At 49.0% G+C, this 26,486-nt stretch overlaps 4 protein-coding genes across 4 annotated transcripts; 2 read left to right on the top strand and 2 right to left on the bottom strand.

Annotated features, from left to right (window-relative positions):
• Positions 1–28: 28 nt before the first annotated feature.
• Positions 29–1,518, top strand: MIND_00551700 (uncharacterized protein; the record flags this gene model as incomplete). Its single annotated transcript, XM_037362296.1, has 10 exons — positions 29–259; positions 318–607; positions 652–673; positions 717–737; positions 785–842; positions 887–1,006; positions 1,053–1,143; positions 1,188–1,260; positions 1,310–1,351; positions 1,393–1,518. The coding sequence occupies 10 exons, from the start codon at positions 29–31 to the stop codon at positions 1,516–1,518; spliced, it is 1,074 nt and encodes a 357-aa protein (XP_037222588.1).
• A 402-nt stretch (positions 1,519–1,920) lies between these two features.
• Positions 1,921–3,925, top strand: MIND_00551600 (uncharacterized protein; the record flags this gene model as incomplete). The annotated part of the gene is made up of 8 exons (XM_037362295.1): positions 1,921–2,001; positions 2,049–2,062; positions 2,129–2,461; positions 2,512–3,064; positions 3,110–3,254; positions 3,308–3,633; positions 3,689–3,821; positions 3,873–3,925. 8 exons carry the CDS (start codon positions 1,921–1,923, stop codon positions 3,923–3,925), a joined length of 1,638 nt encoding a protein of 545 aa, XP_037222587.1.
• A 4,909-nt stretch (positions 3,926–8,834) lies between these two features.
• MIND_00551500 (F-box domain-containing protein) lies at positions 8,835–10,688 on the bottom strand (the record flags this gene model as incomplete). The annotated part of the gene is made up of 6 exons (XM_037362294.1): positions 8,835–9,215; positions 9,263–9,934; positions 9,985–10,043; positions 10,099–10,211; positions 10,260–10,366; positions 10,410–10,688. The coding sequence occupies 6 exons, from the start codon at positions 10,686–10,688 to the stop codon at positions 8,835–8,837; spliced, it is 1,611 nt and encodes a 536-aa protein (XP_037222586.1).
• Positions 10,689–18,747: 8,059 nt separating this feature from the next.
• MIND_00551400 (uncharacterized protein) lies at positions 18,748–23,380 on the bottom strand (the record flags this gene model as incomplete). The annotated part of the gene is made up of 13 exons (XM_037362293.1): positions 18,748–19,096; positions 19,143–19,499; positions 19,570–19,718; positions 19,765–19,800; positions 19,850–20,140; positions 20,218–20,277; positions 20,326–20,998; positions 21,052–21,137; positions 21,192–21,297; positions 21,346–21,509; positions 21,558–21,810; positions 21,856–23,285; positions 23,339–23,380. The coding sequence occupies 13 exons, from the start codon at positions 23,378–23,380 to the stop codon at positions 18,748–18,750; spliced, it is 3,996 nt and encodes a 1,331-aa protein (XP_037222585.1).
• Between the last annotated feature and the right edge of the window lie 3,106 nt (positions 23,381–26,486).

Genomic DNA, 26,486 nt, shown 5'->3' with positions numbered 1-26,486 from the left:
TTGACGTCGACGATGGGAAACATCTCGGATGGCCATAACCCTTCATTATAGCCAGCGCCGAGCTCAGGCTTTATCTAGAGCTGACCAATCCTTGGACGTGCTACGACTCTTTTCGCTTCTCCCCACCACTTTCTTTTCCTCTTTTTTCGCAGCGCGACTGGGCTTCCTATTCACCATGTCAGGCGTGGTATACAGTATACCCGCGACTGCTTTTTCGACTTTCTGGAATGGGGCAGCAGCAGAAATTGTTTGCACTTTTGTGAGAACTTGAAGTGTTCCTCCCGCTAGCGCTGCTCTATCTTACGTGTTTATCACAGACCGAGATCCTCTTCTATGGCATCTTCGTCGTGCTCTTCGCCTTTGCAATAAACCTGCTCATTGGGCGGCACGCTACTGGGCAAGAGCGGTCGTCCATCCTCATCGGCGCCACCTTGGTCATGCTGGTGATGGCCAGTGTGCAAATGTTCTTCCGCTTGGGCGGCGCTTACACAGCAACGGAGCTCCTTTACGTTCGCGTCGCTCAAGGGCAGGGCCGCGCAGTAAACAACGTCCATGATCAAAACGTCCTGTGGAACTTTTTGGAGGATGTTTCGCTGGTGACCAACAAGTAAGATTTCTCGTCTCCAGAAAATTGTTATTCACCCACCCAAGTCTCGTTACAGATGGGGTTTTGGTGGGTCTTTTTTTTCCTGTTTGGCCATCTATTCAGTAAACAGATCTACCGTTGTTTCCTAATCGTGCGTCTCCTGACTTAATCCACGGTAAAAATCACATCTAAACTCAGTGGGGACGCAACTACTATGTTATTGCTGCTCCGAGCATCATGTTGCTCCTGACAACGAGTGCGCTGCGCCTTTTCTCGTTCGACATGCTTATCTTGTTGTAGTCCTGAGCTACCTTTCGGCGGTGCAAGGCGACTATCCGCAACCCGGTGGCCCCACTGTTGACTTGAGGATCGGGTTTCTGCTTGGTGTCCTCACCAACCTGGTGCTGGTTGGCTTGACAGGTGTGTTCAATCTCTATTACTACGTGCAGCGGTAAACTCCAATCAGCCGGGCGAATCTTGTTCACCCGACACCGCGCACGACAGTTGGGAATCCAAGCTGATGTCGTCCGAAAATATAACAATGCGACCGCGATGATGTTCGTCTCGTCTCCTTGAATGCAGGCTCATTAATACGTCGCAGCTTGGAGTCTGGTGCTATCATATCGGTGTGGACCGTCATCTACGTCATTCTCCGCTCAATGAATGTGCCGGACGTGAGGTTAACGTGGTCCTCTTTTGGTTGCGACTGATATTTGGCGACAGACGGTTTGGCGTGCTTTCCGTGGTGGCCTGCCCCAGCTGCTGGTACCTACTTTATTTCCTTGGAAAGTAACTAATCAATGCAGAACATTGTGCCAACGCTCATCATTGTTCGCGTGGGCCTGGGGCACGCGATTGACGCAAGGACAACAACATCAGGGACAATGGTCTCAACGTGGAAGACCAAAGGCTCTACTTCTGCTGCTGTATAACAATTTTTGTATCCCATTCCTATGTACTTGTAGTGTCTTTATTACCTGCAATGCCGAGCACTGCGTTGAAGTCGTCACTTTCTCGGCCTTGCTAAGCTTTCCGACCCTTGGCTAGAGGGCATCACAAGTGTTCGGTTGTGAAGTTGGCCATCTTCCGAACACAACCCTTCCGGGTAGACGCAAAAGACCTGTCCATCTCAGCGACACCGTGTTATCACCGTCCGGCCCGACACTACCGACGTGACGATGACGCTGTCACACCTTGTCGACAATTTCTCTTTGACCAATTTGTTGACCAACTGTGCGGTCGGTTGCTGAAACTACCGCTGCTCGCGGCGAGTGACCCTCGGCCATGTTGAGTTATATAGCGCAGGAGACGATGGGGGCAGGGGTAGACCTCGAATGGACACGGAGAGCTCGACTTCGACCAAACGAACTCTACCACGAAATCAAGCATGTTACCCTTGCCGGCACCGTAAAATGGTCAGTCCCTCAATCCATGCGATGAAAGCCTCTGACGTCGACTGCAGAGATGCGATGGACAGTGCGTGTATTTTTCATTGCATTTGTTGAACATTCATACCCAAACTCTGTTGGTTTGTTTTCCCAGACGGCCCGTTTGCGGCCAATGTCGACGCTCGGCACGGGAAGAGGACTGTGAGTACACGGACAACTACTCGCGTGCGAGGGCAGAGGTCCTTGAGGAAGACATCAGTCGGATTCAGTTCCGTATTCATCAGCTCGAGCATCCACAGGAAGCTAAAACGGACGTCATGTTGCTCGATCCGTATAAGCAGGTCACCCACTTTCGAATGCCCGGCCTGCATCAAGTTTTAGACGCCTCTACTTCGTCAGCCATGTTGCTCCATCCGCCAAGCCGCGTTCCAACACCCGACGCATGGTGGACCGCTGAAGAACTGCCGCCCCATTTGGCCAAGAATCTGTGAGTGAAGTTCGCATATTTCCTCAATATATATCTCATAGCTCCCTTAGACTCGACACATTTATGACTTCAGCTGCGTCGTTTGGCTTCTTTCTGGACCCTGAACAAGTCTACAACGCCTCCATGCTGTCCGTGCCGATAAATCATCATTCTCGTCCTACGCCTGCCCTTACTTCGGCAATATACCTTGCGGCTATCTCCATTTCACCATCTCCATCCCTCAAAATGCACGAAGCCGTTTTCCGTACTCGTGCTCTGTCTTCGGTAAGCAATGCACTCGCCGGGCTTCACCCCAAACGCGTACTGCACGCTCTCCAGGCCGAAGTAATACTGGCCTGGTACTTTTACGGAGTGGGCAAGCTCCTCGAAGGCCTATATCACACCGCGACTGCTGTATCTCTCGGTGTCACGAGTGACATCTACTCTATGAGGAACGGGCATGTACGGCCTGGTGCGATGCTGCTCGCTGACTCAGACGCCGATGGCGAAGAACACGTCAACGCCTGTTGGGAAATCGTCGTTCTGGATCGTGCCTGGTCGGTTGTTATGAACACACTCCCAAATTGGACGAATCCCATCGAGACCCCATGGCCTGGTACCAAGGTGGGTACTTTTCCGTGACTCACAGACGCCGATTAACGGCTCCAGGTCTCTGAGATGACCGACATTGTACAAACCTTCCTCGCTGTAGGCGACCACCAGCCGCCCAAGTCCTCAAAGGAACTACTTGCCAAAGCCGCTGTGCTCTGGGAGGCTGCGAACCATTTAGTGACTCGATCGGAGTGGAAACCTGGTATGTTATTTGGCTCCCGCCTAGCATTAGACTACTTTCTGACGTCCTAATAGGCTCTCCGCATAATGCAGAAGCTGCGCAAGCCTTCTACGACCAGTTCTCTGCTATCGACAAGCGTATCGAGGAAGTTTGCAGCCCAGAAAGTCCCTCCGGTCAATCTGAGCCTTCGCCCACGGATCAACAAATTGACCTTGTCGGGCGGAGTATGGCGCATGCAGCTGAAATACAACTCCATCGTCCCTTTGCCCAAGACAGCTCATTGACGCAAGCACACTCGCAACAACGTTTCCTCGACGCCGCGCGCGCGATCCTGCATTTGGCCCGGACACACCCCGCAATTGTGGGTTCACCGCAAACATTCATCAGTCCCATTCTCGCGGTACGCCACCTTGACATTGTTGTTTATATAATCTCTAACCTGAGACGGGATATAGCCGATATGGGCCATCGCTTGTCGCGTCATTCTTCACGAACTTCAGCAAAATCCTACCGACCACGAACTGCGCTGGGAATTCGACAGTAGCTTCGCTGCGATGCGAGTTTACATGAGCAACTCGCTCTTCATGCGTGAGTAGTCCTTCTCGGCGCGCTGTACTTAGTGACGCATGTCCAACGCAGAATACCATCTCCAGAAGATCCAGGACGAGTACGATGTGGCCAGTTCGGCGTGATGAGGTGCCAGGTTTCTTCTGCTTACTGTACTTACAATCAAATAATCTCATGAGCTATATAACAAGGGCCTCTGGCACCTGTGCCTGAGTCTGAGACCTTGCTTTAGTACTAAATAAAGTACATCTTTTTGCCACTAATCTAATAGGGTAATGGCAGGTATATATATATATTGTGAATGAAACTTGAACTCTAGATCTATTCCAAGAGGAATGCCCTTAGAGGAGATTGTCTGAACAGCCCACCCATATTGGAGCTCACTCAGCTCAGATTTACTGAAATTTATCTGGATTTTTTGGACATCAGGCTTAACTGGTGTTGGATAGGCATTTGAGCTATATATCTACTAACAGAGCATTGAGCACCCCACTATTTTATGCAATTTATTTGGCCTATTACCCATAAAACTTCTAGACCATGTCTTAATAGGCATAATATTTAAGTATCCTTCCTTATATAAAAGCTTTTGCAGATAGAAAACCATCAGTTGTATATCACTTAGAGCTCGTTCAGTAATGAGAAACCAATTTCTCAACAGAAACCAGCTTTTCAGCACTGACGGAGTGACTGTCATCAACTAGAAACCATTATCTAATCAAAATCCCATCTGTTTTGGACATAATCGGAATGTATCAGACAAAATGGTATACTGTAGCATTTTAATCAATTCAGCGCCCAAAATGTGTGTGACATTGGTGCCGAATTGAAATTTTCGGTGTCCAAGGCCTCTGAGTGTGACTGCCAAAAATAGTCGATTTGCCGGGTGAATTCAGTGTTTATCTCCATTGTATGTGTAACTGCCAAAAAAATGCCTCTCCGAATATGGGAGCTCAACCACTGGAGAACGCAAGTACTCGGCAGGTTGACCTTGGCAGCAGCAATCACTGGAGCAACGCCAAGGTAATGTCACACTGGCTCTTGGAGACGGACAGTCTCTGGACGTCGCCGGAGACAGGAGCTTGACCACCGGAGGACAAGGGACTCCGGAGGTCGAGCTCAGTGACCCCCGATTTTTTTCCTGCATCGGGGCGACGCAGCTTGAAGGGGGGATGATGTCAGGGGAAACCCTGATGCCGTCACTTGATCCCATCAAGCGCCGCGTCTCCGCGTCTCCACTTGCGTCTCCGTGTCTCCACCCGAGTCTCTGTATTCCTGCACCCTGATGCTCCTCCTCCACTTCTCCCACCACATCCCGCATCCAGTGGTCCCCAACCTCCAACTCCCATGGCCACCCCTTTCTGGGAGTCTCTCCGGGAGTCACCATCAGGGATCACTAATGCCATCGGAGACCTCTCCGGATGTGGCCGCACCACTTTCCTCTGAGACCTCGAGCCTATGGCCTTATAGCCTCTCTGGGCTGTCGCTCATCAAGGTCTCCCTGCAACCTCTACCCATTGGACCTCTTGGGTGTCCCCAACCTATGTCAGCGTTCGGGCTTACGTTCGGATGGCTGAGCCCCGCCATGGCTCCGCCCCCACTCCGCCACCACGGCCCCCGTCATCGGGTCTTCCTTTGGGTGAGGCCTACTGCCGTTAAGGCTCGTGCCTACTGCAGCGCCCCAGGCTGCACGCCCTCACACCTCCACCTCTCTGAGACGTCCGGGGACGTCTCCGAGTGACCCTCCTGTCGCTACCCTCCAGGTGGTCATGGCTAGCCGCCATTCCCATTGGTCCTTTCCGACACTCCCCGGCCCTTGGGCTAGACCGACTCCTTCCCTCTCCGCTCCATGCCCCCCCCCTCTCCGTTTCCGGCCGTCACGTCACGGTCACACACCCGGAATCGATTCCGATTCCGATTCCGATTCCGGTTGTGACGGTCACGGTCACAAGCGGAGACGCCCAGAGGCAGTCTGGACCCCCAAGCCCTTCCTGGGCCTTCTAAGGATGCCTGGGCTCTTCCCTTGGCATCATGGTCCCAAACCTGCCTCTCCGGAGCTTCGAGGGCTACTCGACACTCACCTAGGGTCCATTGGCGACACCTGACTTCTCCCATGCGTTGTTCGTCGCTATGCAGTCACTCTATCATTACTCCGGTCACTAGTATATAGTAGTGCACCTGAGCAGAGGGCTCCTTGGCTTGTTCTCTAAGGATTCCCCCTCTGCTCAGGTGAGTCTGTAGCATCCCTTCCTGTTGTAGTAGTTCACTAAGGATTCCCCCTCTGCTCAGGACTCTGATTTCGAGCCTCGCGAGGTTGCCCTTACAGAGTGCGGGTCAGTTATAGAGCTCTTGAGCTTGAGAACCTCAACAAATGAAGTCGTTATGCACCAAGCCCTGGCTTAGATGGAATGAAATCGGCCTACCGCCGTTGGGAATTTAGTTGACAAGCGCGTTGACGTCTTGCAATAAAGCGAAAGAAGGACAAGCAAACGATCCAGCAGTTGTTGCGCGACATTGTGCTGTGTGTTCGGATGGCTGAGCCCCGCCATGGCTCCGCCCCCCACTCCGCCACCACGGCCCCCGTCATCGGGTCTTCCTTTGGGTGAGGCCTACTGCCGTTAAGGCTCGTGCCTACTGCAGCGCCCCAGGCTGCACGCCCTCACACCTCCACCTCTCTGGAGACGTCCGGGGACGTCTCCGAGTGACCCTCCTGTCGCTACCCTCCAGTGGTCATGGCTAGCCGCCATTCCCATTGGTCCTTTCCGACACTCCCCGGCCCTTGGGCTAGACCGACTCCTTCCCTCTCCGCTCCATGCCCCCTTCGTTCCGGCCGTCACGTCACGGTCACACACCCGGAATCGATTCCGATTCCGATTCCGATTCCGGTTGTGACGGTCACGGTCACAAGCGGAGACGCCCAGAGGCAGTCTGGACCCCCAAGCCCTTCCTGGGCCTTCTAAGGATGCCTGGGCTCTTCCCTTGGCATCATGGTCCCAAACCTGCCTCTCCGGAGCTTCGAGGGCTACTCGACACTCACCTAGGGTCCATTGGCGACACCTGACTTCTCCCATGCGTTGTTCGTCGCTATGCAGTCACTCTATCATTACTCCGGTCACTAGTATATAGTAGTGCACCTGAGCAGAGGGCTCCTTGGCTTGTTCTCTAAGGATTCCCCCTCTGCTCAGGGTGAGTCTGTAGCATCCCTTCCTGTTGTAGTAGTTTTACTAAGGATTCCCCCTCTGCTCAGGACTCTGATTTCGAGCCTTGCGAGGTTGCCCTTACACTGGTTCGAAGCGAAGTTTGGTGCTCAGGTTTGCCGAATCTGGGTTTTAAACCAAACGGACCATCTGGTGTTCAGCCAAAATGGGCCAAGAACTGGACTGAACCAGACTTGGCCATCACTAGTAAGGAAATTAAGGCTGGAAGTTTATGCTATGGCATCTTTAATCTACATTTATTGTTTTTAGGCTGCCTTTCTGTGTAAAGTTCTATAAAGTGTAGACACAAAAACCTCAGCACATTTTGATATTATTTGATGCAACACTGTTGGCCAACTAATTGGACAGTGTTACGACACTGACTGATCCTGCTGAGAAGCTGGTTTCTGTTGAGAAACTAGTTTCTGAGTCCTGATGAGAAACCAGGCTGGTTTCTCGTTAACAAATAAGCTCTTAGTATTTAGCCAATGCTGATACAAAAATAAAGCTGCAACTATAGGTTACTTAATGAAAGTTGTTCATATGGTCAAAATATACAATATTGATTTTGTGACAATCTGTGACATTCTCTGATGATTGGACTGTCATATAGCAAAAACTTCCTTTTTTGGAAATTGGTCACGCTTTGTGACCTCATATCACTGTTTGACGGTGCTGAAAGGGATTTGGGACACACAGATGACAGCCCTGGCATCCCTGCAACTTTAAAAGAATAATTATTCCCAAGTCTTTGTTTGTACATGTTTGTTTTTGTTGTTTACACTTGTTTGGCATGAATTTCACACATACGGGACCTAGCTAAAGCAAGGTAATTTTATGGTCGTTTTGCAAGATTCAGCGAGTGAAAGTTGGGTTTTGCCTCTGACTACATCAATCAAAGCACATGTACAGGGGTTGTGATAAGGCTTACATCCCATTCATTGTCTGACATATCACTGGGCTGATTAAGGAATTTACCCCCTGGGAAAGTTAGAGGATAAATGGAAGGATAAATTTCCAATTTATCTGTAGATTTTTTGTATGATAAAATCACTGTACAAATGGTAGATTTTGACTCACAAAAAATTTAGGAATAAAGCTGGCATTTTTCCAGCATAAAAACCCAGGGTAAAACCTATAGATAAATGCCACATTTATCCATTAATTTAACCTAGCATTTCTACAAAGGAAAAAACTTGAGATAAATCTTGGATAAATCCAGACATTTATTTGTAAGGAAAATGTCAGATTTTCCTGCTGGATAAAGCCACAGAAAAATTTGCCATTCAAAAGACAAAGACAAGTTTATCTGTTGCTTTATCTGTCAGTAAAATCCGCGGTTTTTCCTGCAGATCAATGCTCAGATATATCTCAGATTTATGTCTAGTTTTTTCCTTTGTAGAAATCATAGCTCAAATTAGTGAATAAATGTAGCATTTATCAGACAGTTTTAAGTACTTTCAGTTTTTCTGCTGGAAAAAGGACAGCTTTGTCCACAGATTTTCTTTGTGTCAAAAGCTTCCATTTATATAGTTGTTTTATCACACAAAAAATGGATAGATAAATATAAGATTTACTCTTGCCTTTATCCTATAACTTTCCCAAGGGGGAAATTTCTAAATCAGCCCAGTGTATGGACTACTATGCTAGTGGTTCTTCCGTTGGGTCGTTTGTTGCGACCTCTACCTCCTTCCAACGCAGGTTCCAATTGGTGCAACCACCTCTTTCCTGCTGTTCGACCCATCGGTTCCGCCTGGGCTTGTGGGTCTCCCAATCCATCCGAAATAACTTCCAGAATATACTATTTTCTGTTTGTACCCGAGGAGAAATGGGGTCTTCAATGTCGGAGGCCTCGACGATAAACCCGTGATCGACGTTGTTTGGCCACGAACGAATGAACCCGTCTCCGTCTTCGACAAGATAGCGGTTGCCAACTCGAAGAAGAGTACACGGGGTGTCCCCTGCGTATTCGCGGTGGGGTGTAGGCTTGTAGTAGGACCTCCCCGGGGAAGCCATATTCGTGGTCTATCGACCAACCGAAGCGGCCGGGATCTTCGCCCCAACGAAACACACGCGCCCAGTCACGATCTTCGTACCAGTCATTAACCCAAATCCAATCAACTATTCCATCTTGCGACCAATGAGCAGTTGCATCTCGGAATTCGGCTTGCGTCATTCTCGACCTTGGTCCTCGTCGATGAGACAATTGAATCGGACTCTGTTAGTGTGTCAATTCGGCAGTACACAGAAAAGTCGACCAATTACTTCTGATAGTGAATGACCATTAACCGAGTCATCCACACGGTTGAGGTCATTGCTCGGAAATGCAGTTCCATGAGCAAAGTCATATATTCCAAGCTCTCCAAAGCAGTTTCCAACTACGGTGAGACCCAGAGTTTCGTCAACTTTGATTTGCGGTCGAGCCCAGATGGCAGGGTCGCTCTGTGGGTCAATTTCCCATACTTGCGGTGTGTTGTTTTGATTGACTTGCTCCGGTTCTACAGGTAACAGAACGGACAGAAAGCGAGGATGATGGTAGTCTTCTTCTCCAGGATGGGCAGCTTCAAGCCAGGTTGCTCGTGTTCCATCGGGAGTGACGCAAAGTCGGTACCAAGGGTAATCGAATAACCAGTCTGGTAGGTCTCGTACGATGCAGGTAGTTGGGCAGGTTTCATCGCTTTCGTAGAGCTCATGAATCCGAAGGGGATCTAAGGCGATGAGTTCCAGGCCAACTGGAGAGAGGATAACAAGGCGCAAAGGCGAATCAGCCAAGTCAGGAGGAAGCACTTGAACTTCCCAGATCGTGGGTGGCTTGAGACTCCCACGATAAGCGACTGAAGCCTCAGTCGCAGCAGACGGGAAATCGTAGATTTCGAGAGCCAGGCTGCGAATAATGACGAGCTTGTCATTCCAAAGTGTCATGGCCAGTGGCACGTTCTACCGTTGCCATCAACTTTTGCGCAGAAGATCAAATTGAGGATACGCACTCTACGACCGTGAGCTTCGAGGCCGCCGGGTGGAGGTAAGATTTCGACTATTCGGGATTCTCTCCAGTTGATTAAATGCGGAACATTGCTCTGTTGACGAATGGCGCAACCAACGAATGAGCCCGATAGCATCAGAACGTGTGTTGAATGCGGAATACAAGCGAAGTTCAAGAAGAGAGTACTCTTTGCGTACATTGCGCAGCGTAATGATGCGCGTGGAGTTGGACCTGTACTTGCTCGATCAACTTGAGCAACACAAGTAGTGTATGACTTACTGTGAGCCTAGACCAAGAGCTAGCACAATCTCGCGATCTTGAACTTCAGCTTTTCCCGGTCTTGACCACATCTGGTAAATAGCCCTGGGCAATGGGTTCCGTGTTTCCTTCGAATACGCGAAAAATATCCCAACAGCTGAGTTTGCTGACTCTATCGTCCGAAGAGGCGACGAACAGCCATCTTCCTTGAGCCAGATGAAGCCAGGTGATCGATTGAGGCAGGTTAATAGACCACGTCCGAAACGGCGAGGGATTTTCTGGGGGCGTCCACTTTTGCGAGGCGTATGAGAGCCTCCGCACAAGCAATTCCAAGTCGGGTGAGGTCAAGGTCAGATAATCCTCAATATATGCTGGAATTCGAATGCCCTGGCGTAAAAGCCACGCAAGCTGAGTGAGCCAGACTGACTTCAACCGCGTTAGACGATGCATCGTAGAGCAGACCTGGTTCCATAAGAGAAAGATCGGTGTCAAAAATGGACGTTACGCGCCTGTCGGAAGAAGCAAAATATCGCCAACGGAGAGAAGGGAACAGGTCAGGAGGAGCACATCCTCTTGGAGGTCAAGAAAGCGCATTGAGCGAATGTTGCAAGGCCTGAGAGATACAGGGACTTGTCAGTACTGGTAGTACCTTGGTTGTTGTTGGAGAAACACAAGATTTACTCACCTAAAGAGAGGAACGCAATTAGACCAACCCAACTTCAAACATTCCCAGCTTCAAAATGTCGTACGTCTGTTGTTCTTGCCTAGCAACACAATCGATTGCCGTGCTGGGAAGCAAATCACGGATTCGCCTTGTACCGGAAGCCAGCGACGGCGTTAACCAAGAACGACTGGACAAGGCGGCCGGATACAAGGTCATAGACTGTCATAGAATCTGTCACTCGTCACATTTGTCACATCTGTTTATTTCGGTTGACGTATGTTGCCTTATCCTATAGCGCTCGCAAACTCATTAGCCATGCACAGGCCTCGATACAATCCGACTAATACCAGCTTCATAACGCTTGTCAACTTGAACTTACGGGGAAGCTCGCCAGCCACAGAATAGAGTCCTAACAGACTCGTTCCCGGAATACAAATGACATGGCCTATGAACGTAAACCCTGACTTGTGGTGCATTTCATTCATGTACTTGCTACTGATCCCCGTGCAACCGCCTACTCGTCTTTGTTCTCTGAACGACTTCGAGGTAGTGAACAAGAACAAAGTATCTTTCATTGACTGTAGCCTCAGATACAAGCGGTTCCACATTACCACAGGATGTATAAGAAGGGAAAAAATCGTCTTTTCAACTCCATTCCAACAGAGCCACTTGCTCATCTTCCTCGCACAATCCTTGACTGCTTGTCATGGCCAACTACCGACAAGCTGGCAGACCTACACCGGTCTATCAGGGGAATGTATCACCCAATCTTATATCGGCCGTCAACGAGGACCATTTTACTCGCCCCGCTCCAGAGGTAATTTCACTCGTTCGACCACTTGCGAGCTCACAAACGATCAGATTCGGAACTACCTGCTTATGAGGAGCGTATATCCAAGTATTACCAACGGCGGGCAAAACTTCGCCTTGCGGGATTTCATCACAGAGTGCTTGTGCGTAAAGTCTGATCAACAGGATTTGTTCACTGAGTGACCGACTCCAGTAATCACAAACAAAGCCGCCCTCATTATACGCCGGTTCCTGGTCCCCGTGTCAAGTCCATCAACGTCCAAGGAGCACATGGGTTGACGCTCAACATCTCTGACATCTATGCCGCGTTAGGTCTTTCACTCTTATGCATTTACTTGATCTAAACAATATTACTGATCTTCAAATTGTACAGGATTCGTCATCGCTGAGACCGACTTGTTCCCATTTTCTCTAAACCAGAGTATCACAGATGCTGCCGTGGCTGAAGTTGAGTTGAGAGTCTTGGCCACGTATATCAACTGGGGTCAAATTTTGCACGAGGCTTATTTTCTTGGCGTTTCTGGGGATGATGGAGAGCGAGTTGACCTCGCTCCTCCTCCTGCGACCGCATGTATCATGTATCGTGCGGGAGGCGGCCCAGTTCCAATCATCGGGTCAATTTCGACCTCCTTCGGTGGCCCCCAAGGACGTTCCAAGCAAACTGCTCGTACTTTACGAGTGCAAAGTTGGACCAGTGCATTCCCAACATTCAATGCAGCCATTCCAAGTGTTCGACAGCTCCACGGGTCTAATGTTCATACCGGCGACTGTGCGGAGCTTCCTGCATTATTAGGGTAAGCATTGACAACCTCAGGCTTGAGCGCTTTAGCCTCGACACTACTGACATACTCTAGTCTCCTCAAGCTGGACTCCGAGTCGATCATGATGGCGCGCGGCTCACAACTTCAACAGCGTCAACCCATCCTTGTTTACGGAGTGGCTGCAAGTACAGACCTCGCGTCAATAAGTTTATTCAAGGCAGTACGCTACAACCCAGCTACCTTTCAACAGCTTCTCAAGCCGGCATGCGACAATTGCAAGTACGGAATACGATTCCTTGACGGAGTCTACGCCAATGGGAGTGCAGATCCAACTCCTTTGTTTCAATATATCGATCTCGCACCACCCATTGCCAACCAACCTCATCAACCAACACCTTATCCCTCCGTCCAGGAGAATAAATGTCAGAAACCCGACTGTCGAAACCGCGGGTACTGCACCTTTGAGTGTAGTGCCTGTCGAAGTTGCGTGGTACTGCAGTGATCGATGTAGGCAAAATGATGCCTCTCGACACTCGCATGACTGCGCGTGCTACAGAACTTGCGCCCGGATATCATGCAAGAAAGTGTGGAAGCCAGACCAAGAAATTGTTCAAGGACAAGACTACGAAAGTTGCCAGGACTGCGCAAGGGTTGGGGGACGACATCCAACCAACTATTGTATCAGCAACCGCAAGAAGGCAGACGAACAGTGTATCGTGACTGACAGGGCAGCCCATAGCTCGTATTGCGCCAGTCCAAGCAGAGGGCCGGTGCCAAAAAACGCAGAGACTGGCTCCAGGATACATGTTCACCTAGTTTTATGCCAGTGCGCTGATTATACATACAACATAGAGTACTTAGATGAATTTTCATCAGCGCATCGCTGCGAAGGAGTTGATGATAATACATACATGTATGTAATAACTTAAAAACCATGTATGTATGTGTTTAACCATCACCACGAAATCACCAACTTGGCTCTGGCAAACCAACGCAATCAGAGCGATATATCGTCGGCGCGCGCTGTACGGGACATCGCCGGCTGTCGATAATCAGTTAAGTTGCGTAGGTAACTTGGTAAGTTGTCGATTCAAGGTCTTCTAACTACTACTACTATTATAGCTACTATATATACTGTTTGTGAGAGGAATATCGCAGTACCGCAGTACTGCGCCAGCGTCTAGTACTGACCAATATTATATTACGATTTATTATTATGTCATATTATTACTATTATCATATTATGCCTGGGAGTCTGGGACTGGAACAAATAGTATATTATATTATCATATTATTATAATATTATTATGGCTCCAACATAATATATTATAATATATTATTCTAGCACCTTATATGTCAGCCCCAAACTTATCAACTTTGTACAAAATTAGCTTGTATACTAACTAGTACTACTTCTATTCTTGTTCTCATAGTGTTTATGTACTATGGACAGTCTTCTTCCTTATAGTAATAAGGCTAATTGTTACCTGTTGGCAATAATACTGTCCATTAAAGAAGACTTACATACACACACTCATCATATACTAATACTATTAAGATTGTAATGTGTTCACAATTTCCAAAAAAAGGCATTTCACTACAGACATATCACTGAAAAGCCTTCTCCAAACATGATCTAACAAAGGGATTTGGATAAGCTACTATTTCAGAGCATTGCATAATATGGTCACTTAACAATATACTCAAAACTAAAGTTCAAAATGCTGAAAGTTTGTTTGAGCAGGATCAAATATTATAATATATTATAATATAAATTTTATTATAATATATTATAATTTTATTATAATATTTTCATATTATTATTATTATATTATATCATGGATATATTATGCTGCAGAGGACCATCTTATGATATTATTCTATTATTATTATGCATTTGGCATAATAATATCATAATAGGCCAGCACTAATTTATGTAAGGCTCCGGCCTCCGTTACACTGTACTTACTGATGCATATTCAATGCAGAATACCGCCTCCAGAGGACGAGTACAATGTGTCAAGTTCGGCGATGATGAGGGGCCACCCCAAGGAGTTTACTGATTTTTCTCAACTCTTATCCAATTGTTGCTGTGAAATTTTGCTGTTAGCGTAGCATTCGGATTTGCCTACAACTAACGTTATTGGTGCTCGAAATATAGTTTACAGTTAATAGTCTGAAGAACATCGACGAGTATCAACCGGGTCCGCACTCAGGCCATCAGCTACTTCACCGACCATGGATGTTGTCATCGAATTCCGCACCGTCTTCTGCTGGAACCGGTTCTTCCTCTTCCCAAGACAAACTCCAGTCGGTAAAACCACCTCTTTCTTGCTGCTCAGCCCATCGATTACGTCTAGGCTTGTGGCTTTGCCAATCCAAGCGGAATGATTTCCAGAATACAGAATCCTCCGTTTCCGTCATCGGTCGGATTGGCTCTTCGATGTCAGCAGCGTGTACGACAAAGCCATGATCAACGTTGTTCGGCCAAGAACGAATAAATCCGTCCTCATCCTCAACAAGGTAACGATTCCCGATTCGGAAGACAGTGCACGGGGTATCCGCCGAGTGTTCGCGCGGGGTGTAGGCTTGCGGCAAGGCGTCCCCAGGGAACCCATATTTATGTTCTAAAGACCAGGCAAAGTCGCCTGATTGTCCAATCCACCGGTACACTTGGGCCCAGTCCCGGTCTTCATACCAGTCATTGATCCAAAGCCAGTCGATAATCCTATCTTGCGACCAGTGCGCAGTTGCCTCGCGGAATTCATCTTCCGACATTGGCTCCCGAGGCCCTCGTCGGGGGGCCAGTTTGATGAGAGTCTAGTGGGGCTATGTTAGTTGGCTAGATATCCAGGTAAACGAATCGGTTACTTGTGAAAGTGCATGACCAGCTATCATTTCACCATCGTCGGGGTCCCCATTAGCCTCTTGATCAAAAACACAACTCGGAAAGCCAACTCCACGGCCGAAGTCGTATACGCCAAGCTCTCCGAAACAATTACCGACAATGGTGATACCCAGAGTTTCGTCGGCTTCGATCTGGGGTCGAGCCCAGATAGCAGGATCGCTATTTGGGTCAATCTCCCATGGTTGCGGCGGAATGGTTTGAAGGAGTTCCTCTTCTGCTGATGGCAGCGGAACAGAAAGAAATCGGGGACGGCTGTAGTATTTCTCTTCAGGCCGGGTAGTGTCAAGCCATGTTGCTCGCGTTCCGTCTGGGGAAAGACCGAGTTGGTACCAGGGGCATGGAAATTGGTAATCAGACGGATATTCTACGATGCAAGTGCTCGGGTAGACTTCATCTCTATCGTCGTGGAGGTCGTGAAGTAGGACAGGATCCAAGGCAATTAACTCGAGGCCGACCTGCGAGAGAATAACGAGGCGCAAAGGTGAACCGGCAAGGTAAACAGGAAGCACTTGAACCTCCCAAATCCTAGGTAGTGTGATACTGCCGCAATACACGACTGAAGCTTGCGCGGTAAGCGAAACGTCGTAGACCTCTAAAGCCACGCTGCGAATGATGACGAGTTTGTTGTTGTTCCATAGTGTCATGACATTGGGTACGCTCTGTCCCTTTATCAATGTCTATGATGATGAGATATGGGAAATGCGCACTCTTTGGCCATGGACCTCGAGGCCACCGGGTGGAGGCGGAATCTCGACGATCAGTGATCTCCTCCAGTCGATTAGGTGCGGGACATTACTCCCTCGGTGAATGGCGCAACCGATGAAGGAACCCGATAGCAAGAGAACATGCGTCGAATTTGGTATATGAGCAATTCCAACAAGGGAGTAGTCTTGGTGGAGTTTGCGTAAGGCGATAATATGCGTGGAGTTGGATCTATGGTGTCTAAATGAATTAGAAAAACGGGCCGCGGACGAAATGACTCACTGTGAACCTAAACCAAGAGCCAGAACAATCTCACAACCTTGAACTTCGGCTTTTCCGGTCTTGACCACATCTGGCAAGTAATCCTGGGCAATAGGTTCCACGTTTCCTTCGAATATGCGAAAAATATCCCAGCAGCTGAGTTTGCTGAGTTTATCGTCCGACGAGGCAACAAACAGCCATCTTCCTTGAGCCAGATGAAGCCAGGTGATCGATTGAGGCAGGTTGATAGACCACGTCCGAAACCGCGAGCGATTTTCTGGGGGCGTCCATTTTCGTGAGGCATACGAGAGCTGCCGCACAAGTAATTCCAAGTCGGGTGAGCTCAAGGCCAGATAATCCTCAATATATGCTGGAATTCGAACACCCTGGCGTAAAAGCCAGGCAAGCTGGGTGAGCCAGACTGACTTCAACCGTGTTAAACGATCCATCGTAGAGCAGACCTGTTTTCGTGAGAAAAGAAATCAGTGTCAAAAATGGAGGCTTCGCACCTGCCAAAGAAGCAAAATATCGCCAACGGAGAGAAGGGAACAGGTGAGGAGGAGCACATCCTCTTGGAGGTCAAGAAAGCGCATTGAGCGAATGTCGGGAGGCCTAAAAATGCAGGGACTTGTCAGTGCCGGTAGTACCTGAAGAAACACAAGCGTTACTCACCGAAAGAGAGCGTAGGCCAACACAATACATTCCCAGCTTCAAGATGTCGTACGTCTGTTGTTCTTGCCTAGCAACGCAATCGACTGCCGTGCTGGGAAGCCAATCACGAATACACTTTGTACTGGACGCCAGTGACGGCGTTAACCAACTTGAAGAACGGCTGGACAAGGCCGAATACAAGGTTGACCATAGAACCTGCATCACCAAATTGGTCACAACGCTGTAACAACTTTTCGTCCAGACAAACCCCGACAAGGTGCTAGTTAACCTACATAATCCTTAGCCACACTTTTATGATACTAGCAACAGGCTTGGAAGACTCGCTACAAGCCTTGCCGTGAACGGGAAGGGTAGTCATACAGTTAATACACCCTTATTACTCAGCGCTTTCGATATGGAATTGTTTTGCAAGTTATTCTGGTTCAAGAGCTTTGTTTGAGTATACTAGTAAGTCTAAGTACATGAGATATCTTTGCGTGCTTGGTTATTGTAACAACTGTCGGCAATGGAGAGTACGGAGATGCTTTTGTTTCTAGGCTGACAGCGAGTGTCAATTCATATCTTCGAACGGAAGCTAAAGCACTGACCTGACGTGTGTGGTTCAGACCAGTCGCTCCTTCTTGATACGAGATGGTCCTGCTGCCACTGTCGCGGTCGGGGCTCGAAGAATCTGGTCACTATTTGTATCTTCAAGCTAAATACGCGCTGGTCAGCCGAGAGAATAAGGTCGAAAGTTCACAGTAAGCACCTGGGATTCCTCCTGGGCTTCCGATGTAACGTCTCCTTGCTGTTCGAAGTTTTCGCTAGATAGTAGTCGTGTCAGTTTCTGAATCAGCTGTTGGGGCACCACGCACGACAATTCCTCGATAATACTGCAAATTCTGGGACAGAACAATAGGGTCCTCGGCAACATTATCAATGCATCTCTTTGAACCGCGTCGTCCCAGATTGTTGCAGTTGGCGATTGCTCTTCGAACGGCAGAGGGATGACGACCAAGAGCTTCCGCAAGTTGCTCGTAGCTGTAGTCGTCTTGGAGGGCACGGCAAACGGCTTGTTCACAATGGGTCACAGGGTGGCGCGGGGTTCTGAAAACGTCAGTAACATGCATGGAGGCCAGAACGAAGACTGACTGGCCGCGCTTTGTTGGCGAACTGGCTGTTTTTCGCGACTGGAGGAACATAGCAGCTGAAAGAATGGGATGAGTTCGCAAGAGTTGCGGGCGTCTTTATAAGTTGAAACGCGCTGCAAAGGTGGCAGTGTTTTCAAGCTTTGTGGTGTTCCAAAGAGAACCGCAGTCATCTGTGGTTGAATTGTAGGTAGGAAATATGCTTTGCTGCGCTTCAGCGAGCACGCGGTACCAGATTTCACAAGGAGAATCCTGCTTTCAATGTTGATGCGGTGGTGCGCGGAGAAGAGATACTCAACTGCGGCATGACTGTGAATTCAAATTCAGAGGCCCGAGCGACTCGTCTCTTTTAATTCTTGAGATTTCTGGCTCTGTTTATTGAGCGACAGCAGCCTAAGTGGTAGGGTGGTAGATGACATGGCCATATAACGCGTGAGGGCCTCGTTGATGGATAGTACCTCGACAAGCATGGCGGTTGAGAGTAAGTTGAGTGGCGGGCATCGGCTCTCATTGACCCGAGATCCGACTTATGTCCGGCGGCATCACCAAATTTGGTGGGGTTAACAAATTGGAAATATTACACGAATGAGCAGTTATGAGCGATCTATTCGGCCAGACCAAGGTGATTGATAACTGCCGCATCACCTCCATACAACGGTTCATCTTCATGATCAGCCTCTTCGTTGTCCTGTTCAAATATCGCGTCTCCACGCCAATCAGCATCCTCCTCCTCTGAATCGCTGTTATCCCCGTCAACCTGCATCAAGGGCATAGTAGTATCCTTTATTGAGGACGGGTCATCCACTGCTTCGCTCAACAGTGTCTGATCAGATGAGACCGCAAGGTTGTTGTCGATTGTGGAAAGACTGTCGTCCGACAGTTGGAGAGGCGTAATCTTGCGATGGCCAATGACATTATCATGGTACCGCATAAGCATGTCGCGATCGACCACCCTAACAAGTCTGAGTGAAATAAGGTAGCGTAGAGAAAGAGGCTTACATATTAACATAATAGAATCGCCAGTCTTCGTTTCTGCTAGATTCGGGTCGAGCCACAGACTTGGGAAGATACTCCATTGTTTGTCCGTGGCGAAAAGCAGGTATCAAATGACTGCCCCGCACAATATCTTGAGGATCGAGAAAACCGAAAGCATCGGGATCCTCATGCAGCATGTAGCCAAGGCGCGGGAAGCGTTTTACTTTGAGTCCGCAGGTGTAGGTCATATCGCGTCGGAACCATCGAACCCAAAGGAATTCCATGCGCTTTGCTTTACTAGGGTGGTCTGCCAGTAACGCATAGACATGGAATATGCCCAAAAATTTCGCCATACCAGTAACGGTGAGGATCGATTGAATCCTGTGCATGAACCATGAAGAATCTTCGGGTTCGCGGATTCAATGTGTCTTGGTCTCGACGAACATCGTACGTTGTGTAGTTGACCTTCATGGTTGCATGAGTGTAAAGTAAATCCTTCTCGACAATCACATTGAGCAAATCCTCCTTAGTGAGCTGAACATCATCGTCAAGGCCGAGAAGTTGACGTCGCAAGTAAGCCTTGAGTTTAGGAGTAAAGTCCTGCAGTTATGGTGAATTATGCACGAGTGGACAATAGCACGCCTACCTTGAGTGCGGGATCGGAGTACGACTGATCAATCTCCTGTCAGGCAATTGATAAGACGAACCATATACCTGAAATGTCTACACACCATGGGTTCTATGGGAGGCCCGTCAGTACCAGTATCCAAAACTTCCTCTTCATCCTCCATGTTGATGTCCGAAAGATGCCAAAATGATCTCTTCGAGTCAGAGATATAATGATGCTGTTCCGGAGGAACATAGGCACCATATGATGACGACGAAGGTTTGGGACGGAGAGTGGACACCAGTTGTTGTCGATTGCGACGTGCTTTGCTTACTTCAGCAGCACTTGGTTGTTTGGTCGGCGGGGGGGATAGCTCCCGTTGCAGTTGCTTTCTCAGCAGCTTTTCTCTCCGCCTCTTTATAGGACCGTCATTTCTCCCACATTGCACGTATCAACCGTCGGGCGGTGTTCATGCTTTGCAATTTGACGAACATGATCTCGCTTGTTCGTGCGACGGTACAGATATTTGACGAGCCTGTGAGCAAGCTCGCCCTGATAGACAATTCAGAACTGGATGAAATCTAGTTGGAGATTACTCACAATCTGAGTTGAAAATGAGTCAGTGGTTCCGTAACGCAGGATGGCATCCGGATAGTCGGGGAGCGAGTGCAATTTGAACGTGATTAAATTGAACGGCTTCTCAACCTGTTCTCCCTTTTGTTTGGGCAGAGCAGGGGGAGTTGTGCTTGTGATTGTAGTCGATGAACCCGGTGTAGCCAACGAACTTGGCGCGTCAGCTGGCGTAGACAAGTGGTCGGTGATTCGTGTCGATGGGCCAGCCGCTGGCGGTAGGTCACCATCTGGGTTTGCCGACAGCATTGCTGAATCAGATGAGTGGTCCGCAATGGGTGTTGGCAGCCCAGGTATCAGTGTCTCGTTGTCACTTGCATTCGCCAACGGTATAGCAGGACCAGTTGATTTTAACTTTGCCTTCGTCTTTGCCTTCGCCTTCGACTTAGGCTTGGGTTTAGGTTTGGGTTTGGGCTTTGATGTGGCACTCGAGCGTAGAGAAGGGGGAACGGGAGGAACCGGGTTTTGAGGAAGTGTTGTTGGTTGAATATCAGTAACCGCTGTTGCTGCTTTCGCCGCCGCTGCTTTCGCCGTCGCCGCCTTGGATGCTTGGTTGGCCCTTCGACGTTCTTCACGAGGCAGGTCTTGATATCGGCTGTCTCTCGTGCGAACCGTCGTATAGTTGTGAGAAGATTGGTGGTTGCTGTCCGAAATAGCTGGATAGTTGTCGTTGTATGCATCCGAAGCTTCGCGTACCCGTGCCAGAGAGCCAGTTCAAAACAGAGTTGATCAACGAGCTGCTGGTGAAGGGGAAATAAACCGTCAACAACAGGAAGAATGCACTAGAACTGAATCAGTTAAATGATCAAGGGTCCATGCTCAGCATCCAACAATACCTGCAGTACATCCTCAAAATTGCGAGCTGCTGCGTACTTCATATCCGAAACATTGTGACTAAATGTGCGGATAACAGAGCGCCCAAAGGTTTCAACTTGCTGAAATCTGCAATAGCATAAGAATGCAATCCCAATAAGAATTTCCGCTGCTTACCGTTGATCAAACTCGTCGACCTGTTTGAAAGTCTGGAGCATGCGAATGAGATGGGTAATAATTGCTTTTGCAACTCCAAGTTCAACTTCATGGAGCAGGTCCGGGACAAACATCGTATAAAAGTTGAAGGGAGTCTTTTCCGTGTTGAGCTTGGTGAACGCATTCTGCCGCATGATTAGTGAATGTTGAATGATGTTTCAGCGAAGACCCACGCGAACTGGAACCCAGGAACTCCCTTTCAACATTTTATCAACCGAGGAATTTGGACCGCCAATAACAAAACCATTTTCAAAGGCAGCTCGACACGCATCCTCAATAGTTTCTCGTCGAGGATGATCGTCGACTCGAATGACTTGCCGTCGCTTCATGTCGTTCACCGTGCCAGTTTCAGCGATTTGTCGTTTTTGAATGAAGCAACGAGGGCAAGGATGGCCGCCCAGGCTGCCAATAGTAGCAAGCAAAATCCTGCGAGGACTAAGTCTCAGTAGTAAGAAACAGCATATCACGTACTTCTCAGGATAATCTGCCCCATAGATAAAGAAACGAGGGAAAACAAGACGAACAATGCCGTCCCAACATCGAATTTTGATACCGTTGTCATATGCATCAATGAAGTCTTCTGAGAGAAGAAGATCCCATATTCGATGCATTAACTCGCGTTTGAGATGCTTGTATACTTCATCCGACATGTCGCACCCATAATGAGCACGATATGTGTCCCGTATAGAGTCTGGGAGCTGCAAGACCGTGAGCATCATCGCAAGAATAGGCAAATAACATACGGTAGCAAAATACGCTTGATGAAAGCCAGCATTTGAGGATGGTTTAGCTCGAAATCCCTTCGGATGGTTGTCAAAGAAGGTATAACCGGGCCACAGCGATGCAGTCCCGAATTGAGCAAGGTGGGTCGCATCAGACCATTCCATTATACCCATAATAATACTCTCAACAGGGTCCTCTGGAGATTGCGGAGGAGGGGGTTGCGGGATTGCTTTGTATGCCTCAAGAAATGCCGCCGATGTGTATAATTCTCCAAAGACCTCTTCGTGACCCGGAGGAAGGCCAGGTAGTCCATATTCATTAAGGGGAGGATTGGCGTCGTCGAGTACGATGTCAGCTGATGTCGAGTCGAAGGTGGGGTCGAAACGAAGGGAGAACGGCGTAGTATGGAGCTTTTCGAATAAAGGCCCTTGGAGAACCTCTCTAATAGGGTCAAGAAGAGGTCGGTAGTGTATGTCGGTGACCGTGAAAGTAGGAGCATCACACTCTTTTTGAGAGTGTCCAACGCAGGGCATTTTGAGCTGGACGCTCCCAGAAATCCACTTGTCAGTGACCCCAAGAGGTTCTATTCCATTCTTGTCGAGTTGTTCAAGAAACTTCTTGGTCGAGAATGGTTGAGGGAGGTCACGAAGGTCCACGCCATCTGACTCGGCTTCGTCGTTGGGTTGGAGAATATTCTGGATAAATCGGTCAAAACCGCCGATAGACCCAGGATTTTCCTCTTCGATGTGATATTTCATGAGGTGCGCAACTGATGCATTCGGAAATGGATAATACCAAGGCTCTTTCGGAAGGGGTAAATTATCCCAGTTGATTTGGTCCTTTGGCGCGCAATATAAGTCGTTTAGCGTTGCATGTTCGTCAGGATCGTGGGTGGGACGCTGAGGATAAACTTTGTACAGCCCAAAATGATTAGGCTCTGTTCGAATCCATGTTGAAGGTTGCGATTCGAGCGGAGATTCAGGCTCGGCAATCGACTGCACGGTATTAGGCGCAGGTTGAGGTAGCAACTGAGATGAAGCCTTTCGGCGAAGACGGGGCAGTGGAGTTGGCGCAGCATTATTTAGTTTGGCTGGAACGCGGCGCTTTCGGTCCGGTAAGCCACTTTTACGGTATGTTGGAAGCTCTGGGGGGCGCTCTTCAATTATTTCAACTTGGATCTATTCCTGAGTATGAGCGAGGTAAACCAGCAACAAAATTTCTTGGAACGCACTGGAGCAACTGGTGGGCTTGGAGGTTCTGGTGGTGGTTGCATGGCAAGTCGTTGATGGACATGGGTAACAGATTGTAGGTGCAAGGCTTTGAAGCCCGCACACGTCCTATCGTGAACCTGTTTTGCTTCTCCCAGATTGCGTAGAGGCTTTTGGCATAGCTCACACGCGTATTTCGCCTTAGGCATCTCTTGTCTGACTTGAGGGCAGGGCGACCGCGCAACTGGAATTCAAGTTGGTGATCGCGCGGAAGAAAAGTTGTTGTTTATATAATCACGTCATTCACGTTTCCTCGTGCGCGCGCGTCCTCAGATTCATCTCTCTTCAAGTTTGGAATACCATTAAATTGCAAGTAATATAGTCGATGTAGCTAAGGAGCGTGTCTAGGAAAAAGAGCGAAAGAAACGAAGAGATGGGTGTCCAAGGTCAGAGTTTGAAAGTGATAACGGTAGGTCTACTAGTCGTCGGCCTGGATTGAGTCAGATGAAATACTAATTACGGAGTCCATAGAGATATCAGCCACCGCATCGTCGGCATCAAGGGAGTGGAGTGTATCCTGTAAAATGCGACTGAGAGTACGGAGAGATGCGATGTGCGCCAGAGACTGTTGTCGAAGCTTCCCCGAGACCGGTCTGTGCATTGTGAAGCAACAGCCGGAGGTTTGCGAGGTCTTGAAGAAGGAGGTCATTATCCTCCTTAAGCCTATCTGCGCGGCCCTGAGCTTTGTCGTAACTTTTTGTAAGTTGCTCGAAAGCTTTTCTCAGCATCTAGATATTACTATAAGTGGATTGCCTCTGTTCACAAAGTCGGAGCATACCTTGCGCTTGGCTTCGTTCTTCGAAGCTGTCTCAGAACATTGGTGGAGCTCTCTGCGCGTATTCTCCAACTCCAACTCCAACTGTGCCTGCCGGTCCATCGCCACGTCCGAGTTGTGCTCCAAACGAGCGTTCTCTTCGTGGATGTTCTGGTTTTCATTGGTGACAATGGCGTACTGAAGCGTAAGAGTCTCGTTTTCCTTCTGCAGACGCTCGTGTTCGTCTTTGAGTTTGTGGAATCTGGCGACGGTAGCCTCAAGCTTGGCCACTTCTGTTTTTGTCAGTCAGTGACAGCAGACTGAAAATATAAACACAAACTCTGGGCATGTTTTTCCGCGACGCTGACGGAGAGGTCAATAAAAGAATCTACTAACAAGTGGCGATGACATACAGCTGAGGAAGCAAAGCCGGCAGAGGGTCTATGGCAGCCACCTCATTGGCGGGGCCTTGAGCTCGTGTTACGCTGGACGATCTGGTCCTCGAGGCTCCCGGAGTGAAGAGACTCTCGCCGGTTCGTTTCAATGGCCGAGTGGAATTCGAAGACCCAGACCCAAGATTCTCTTTCTGCTGAGAAGACCGTCGTCGTTTCTCGGCGAAGGATGGCAAGGTGGAAGGACTGTCGATATCGCTGGAATTCATGTTGATAAGCAAAGGAAGGAAGCGGGAAGAGAGGGAAATAATGACCCACATCCAACTATCGTTCGAGCTTTTATAGGGCAGGCTATTCGAAGGGTTGGGGTTGGCAGAGCGAACATTTTGCGCTTGATGGCAACATTTTGGCGCCGATTTGTTCAAGAGAAGTTGGAGAGAAGCATTCGCCTTGGCGAAAGCCGAGTAAGGAGGGCGTATATGATGGGCTCGTGGGCGCATAGTTCACTGAATGAGTCGACATCCGCAACAATGCCAAGCTTTGCTGGTGGTCGATGCTAGCGCAGTCACGAGCCGTGACTGCGCTTCGTTCAGAATGACCACAACTACCTCGAGAAGCCTTCCTGCATTCCTGCTGAATATACCATCCACATCTACTCCCAGATTTTTGGAAGATGGTAAACGGATAGTGCGTTAACATGACTTAGATTGACTTGGTAAATTTAAATCATGACTTAGAAATTGGCTTTCGACGGGTCGATTGTACAAGTACCTCGCAATGCTCCCGAGAGCGACCATCTACTCCACCTACTACGCTCTCGACTAGACGCATCCCTAACCGAGAAGAATCTCCTCGAGAAACGGATACATTCACAACTCCAGTACCTGAAATATCTCCAGTATCAAATCGACCACGTCGAAGACGATATACAGCACGAACACCAGGACATAGGAGTCGTCAGGGCTGCGATGCGCTGCTTGGGCATACCTATAGATGGGGACAAAATGGAGTGTGGGTGTTAAACGTGTTATTCCGAGCTTGTTGTAATATCTCGTGTATATGTATCGTGTGTGCGCTCCGCCAGTTGGCGACAAAATATGTTTATCGCAGCCGCTGCTGCCGCATTGAGGAGAGGATGTTGGTGACGCATTGACAGGTATTTCAGGCAGTAGATTAAACCGATGTTCCGCATGATTTGGCATAAATATAGCAATAACAATGACGGGAAGAAAGCCAGGATAGTCAATCCATCGAAGCGGTAAACAACGATGGAAGCAGTTGCCGGTATTGACAATTGCCTACGATGGCGTCGTCGCGAAATATTGAAGAACGCCAGAGAGATGTCCTCCTACAAGAGCGGGCTTCCTGAATGAGTGTGTCAGGGGAAACCCTGATGCCGTCACTTGATCCCATCAAGCGCCGCGTCTCCGCTCGCGTCTCCACGTCTCCGCTCGTGTTTCCGTGTCTCCACACCCTGACGCTCTCCCTCCACTGCCCGCACCACATCCCACATCCAGTAATCCCTAGTCTTCGACTTCCCTGGCCACCCCTTTCCGGGAGCCTCTCCGGAGTCACCATCAGGGATCACTAATGCCATCGGAGACCTCTCCGGATGTGGATGCACCACTTCCCTCTAGACCTTGAGCCTATGGCCTGCCAGCCTCTCTGGGCTGTCACTTATCAAGGTCTCCCTACGATCTCTACCTGCTGGACCTCTTAGGTGTCTCCAACCTATGTCAGCGTTCGGGCTTACGTTCGGATGGCTGAGCCTCGCCATGGCTCCGCTTCCCACTCCACCACCACGGCCCCCGTCATCGGGTCTCCCTTTGGGTGAGGCCTACTGCCGTTAAGGCTCGTGCCTACCGCAGCGCCCCCAGGCTGCACGCCCCTCACCCACCTCTCTGGAGACGTCCGGGGACGTCTCCGAGTGACCCTCCTGTCGCTACCCTCCAGTGGTCATGGCTG

Source organism: Mycena indigotica, assembly GCF_014461135.1.
Source record: "Mycena indigotica strain 171206Taipei chromosome Unknown Mind.scaff0004, whole genome shotgun sequence".
NCBI lineage: Eukaryota > Fungi > Basidiomycota > Agaricomycetes > Agaricales > Mycenaceae > Mycena > Mycena indigotica.
This window is presented reverse-complemented; position numbering and strand designations above follow the sequence as displayed.